Below are 3891 nucleotides of genomic sequence, written 5' to 3'. Positions count from 1 at the left end.
ATATTTTTTTAATCTATGGCAATTTTAGAGTAAACTTCACAATTTATTTTTATTTTGTAAATAAAACCCAAGCTTAATTTAAAAAATAATCATATTCCTAAAAGTTATTACTAAAATATTAAAATGTATATCTCTACTAATAAATTAATGAATAATAAAGTATTTTAGTATTAAATCTTATTACATAACCTAAAAAAATCAACCACATTTTAAAATCACAGAACTGCTACAAGATCAACAATATCCATTAGAAAAGTTACAATGTCTTTTAGTTAGTCACCTTTTCTAACCTTACTTTTTAACTTTGCCTATTTAAAAACATTTTTTTGTAAGTAGCACATTTTTAATGAATAATAATTTTTTAATATTTTGAAACCTGCCAAAACAGATTAATTTGAAACTGGAAGCCTTACAAATATTTAAAATCAGTTGTTATCTTATAGTGATTTATTATTTGTGTATTGTGCAGACATTTGCCCTGATGATGGACATTGTAATGCTGTCCGAATCGTTGGCTAAAGAAGGAGGTAAAGCAACACAGCATAATACCCCAAAAATAAATCACTATAATACTTTTGGCCGTGAAAATCTCAAAGCATACAAGTTGTTATCGTAACTATTGGCCCGGGTTCTATTTACGTCAGATCTAGTTAGCACTTAGATATTTGCATGTTTAATGTTTTTTTTTAAAACTATTTACACATGTTTATATTTATGATATTTGGAAATCCTTATGCTAACCTAACTTAACTTATGTATTTAAAATATTTTATTTCACAATATTAACTCACTATTAGAAACTTCAAACTCATGGCAAATATTATTTCAAATCGTTTTTTTTTCAATCATTTCTATTATTATTGAATTAATTAATCCGAAACTTTTATATTATTGGCCAATATTCATCTACCCTTGCCCATGAATCTAAAAAGTCCTGGACGGAGCTATTTCCGTAGAAATATTGAGCCTTTTCATTGGCTGCTAGATCCCTCTTTCTGATTGGCTGAATGATAACGAGACCTCTCATTGGCTGGTGTATCGAGCGCTTTCATCGGCTCGTAGATCCTGTTTCAGATTGGCTGGATGACATCGAGACTTCTCATTGACTGTTACATCCAGTTTTCTGATTGACCATATATCCTGCTCTCTGATTAGCAGGATGATGGCTAGCTTTCACATTGACCGTGTCGCGAGCATTCTGATTAGCTTAGTGATATCGAGCCTTCTCATTATGTGTAAAATCGAGCCCTTGCATTGGCTGATTGATATCAAGTTTTATCATTGGCTGCTTATCCAGCCTTATGATTGATCTGTTAGTTTACAGCCCCCTGGTTGGCTGCATGGATTCTAGTGCAGATGCAGACTGGAACCTTGGCTAAGTGTGGTGTGTTCTGTGATTGTTGGTGGTTGCTGCAGCGGCCGCCTCTGGATCGGGCAGTGTCTTCCTTAATTTTCTATATTTACCTGGAAATAATAAGAAACAAGTTTATCCAATTAAGAAGTTTCAACATTTTGTACATGTTACGTATTATGATAAAGATTAAAATTCCGAGTCTGGATGACATAGTCAACCATTTTAGGGATCCAAGGGGTCGCTGGATGCTTTATTGTGAAAAGAAAATAACATTTTGTGTAGGTAGTTTTTAAAAGTGCGATTTGGAAGTGTGTGCGTCAGATGGGGCTAAACACAATAAAGTGCTGCAAAACATTTTCCAAAATTGGGATGTGATAGTAGTTCACAGTTCCTCTGATTGTAGATATCAAATAATATATCTTCCCAAAGGGAAAAATGTTAATGTTATAACTAGAAGCAAGCGAGAGAAAGTGCGCAGATGCGTTCGTCGATGGCTTGCCATGCTGCACTCGCCTTCTGCACTGCTCTCCATTTTGATCGATGATAGGAAACGGCCATTTTTGTACTAACTATAATTTGGTTCGTCAGCTAGTTGGTTGATGTAATACTCACGAGCTACTTTGATCATGATGGTTGCCCACCAGATGGACCATCCCCAGCCCACGAGGCAGAACAGAACGGTGAACAGTTGACCGAAGCCTACTATAAGGTCTATCATGAAGGCCCCTGAAAACATTACAATAATATAGTTAGACACATTCAAAATAGGATATCAACTGTCTGCCTGTAGCGTATCCTAAAATACTTTGGTCACGTTGCTTGCCAAACTGAGGACTCAAACCTGGAGAAACTCATGGTCACCGGAAAAGTATTTGACAGGAGAAGCTGAGGAAGATCAACGATGTGTCTGATTGATCATATATCACAGGCGTACTTGGCACTTCACGCGAGGAGTGCAGGAGCCTTGTCCACCAGGGATATCGGAGTGATCCTCAGCGATGAAAGAAGTTAAAGTCTGACAACTGAGAGAATGCAGCTGATGGTTGATGTACAGAAACGAAACAGAAAATGTTCAGGCATAAATATTTAATTTTTTTTCGATCATTTTATAAATAACTTAATTTTCCACATTATACAATAATAATAACCGAAAATGGGTTCGTAAGTAGGAGATTTTGAACTTTAAAGCAGTTTTCATAGGCCTTTTACATTATTTTTTTCTGGGCTTATAAAAAGACTTACTTATCTAAAAAATACTCGATTATTTTAAAGGCCAAGATGTATTCTACTCGCAGTATTTAATTAAAGCATCTGAAACATTTCTAGGCGACCAAATTTTCAAACCAAAAACACATGATTTTGCATTACTACGTATGGCATCGCCTTAAGTCATCATGAAGCCATCATAAGGAAAGATTGCGAGATGACAGGACACTAGGATACTGAAAAATCATGCTATGACCAAGTGAGTGCTTTAGTGCAAGCAATTCAGATGCTTGACAATGATCATTTACCAAAAAATGAGTAGCCTATCCCTCTAAAAAAAGAAGATGAGATTACATTTACTATTAAGATTAATTTACTGAAAAGTACTTACCTACTCGCGGTTTCCACCCATCGAACACTCCAAATCTTGGACGACCGAAACACAAATTGAACAAGCCACTGCAAATGGTTCCTGAAAAAAAAATAAAAAAATAATTCCTTATATATTTATTTCCTTTACTGTTTTGAGCATGATTGTATCAAGGCTTAGTTTTTTTTCATGAAGCGCCTAGTCAGGAATGTAAATCAAAATGTTAAATAAACCACATATCCTTGCCAGGGGAACAAGGCACCCCCTCTACATGTTTGTGTGTTATAACAAGGAAGGGTCTAGTTGGAGCACCTGTTGAGGAATGCGACTCACCAATTTCAGGCATCAGAAAGTCAAATAAACTACATATCCATACCAGGGTAACAGGCACCTCCTCTGCATGTTTGTGTGCTCTTCTTTGAAAGGTCTAGCTTATTCGCTTGAAACGCCTGTCCAGGAATGTAACTTAAGGAATTAAACAAACCAATACCGATGTCAGGGGAATAGGCACTCCCTCAGCATGCTCGTCTGTTCTACCTGGGAAGGGTCTAGCTTATTTGCTTGAAACGCCTGTCCAGGAATGTAACTTATTGAGTTCAGGCGCCAGGAAGTTAAACAAACCACATACCCATGCCAAGGAAATAGGCACTCCCTCAGCACGCTTGTGTGTTCCACCTGGAAGGGTCTTGCTTGTTTGCTTGAATCGTCTGTCGAGGTATGTAACTTACCGAGTCCAGGCACTAGGAAATTAAACACAGCACATATCCATGCCAGGGGAACAGGCAGGGCAGGAATAGCCCCCCTCAGCATGCTCGTGTGTTCTATCAAGGAGGGGTCGAGTTTGGAGCGTCTGTCCTAGAATTATACAGGTTAAAGGTACATTACAATTTGTAACCCGTAAAACATTTCTAAAACTCTGGGTTTTAAAAGTGATTTTAACGCCTCAATAGGTTTCCGCTAT

General features: G+C 37.0%; 1 protein-coding gene across 1 annotated transcript; it reads right to left on the bottom strand.

Moving 5' to 3' along the window:
* Window positions 1–1261: 1261 nt before the first annotated feature.
* LOC149409652 (protein stum-like) lies at window positions 1262–2074 on the bottom strand. The gene is made up of 2 exons (XM_089649414.1): window positions 1967–2074; window positions 1262–1464 (listed from the first exon to the last, which is right to left on the bottom strand). The coding sequence occupies exons 1-2, from the start codon at window positions 2070–2072 to the stop codon at window positions 1376–1378; spliced, it is 195 nt and encodes a 64-aa protein (XP_089505540.1). The 5' UTR covers window positions 2073–2074; the 3' UTR covers window positions 1262–1375.
* Between the last annotated feature and the right edge of the window lie 1817 nt (window positions 2075–3891).

This window comes from Hesperophylax consimilis, chromosome 30 (genome assembly GCF_061612785.1).
Source record: "Hesperophylax consimilis isolate HC1 chromosome 30, BYU_Hcon_1.0, whole genome shotgun sequence".
Taxonomy (NCBI): Eukaryota; Metazoa; Arthropoda; class Insecta; order Trichoptera; family Limnephilidae; genus Hesperophylax; species Hesperophylax consimilis.
This window is presented reverse-complemented; position numbering and strand designations above follow the sequence as displayed.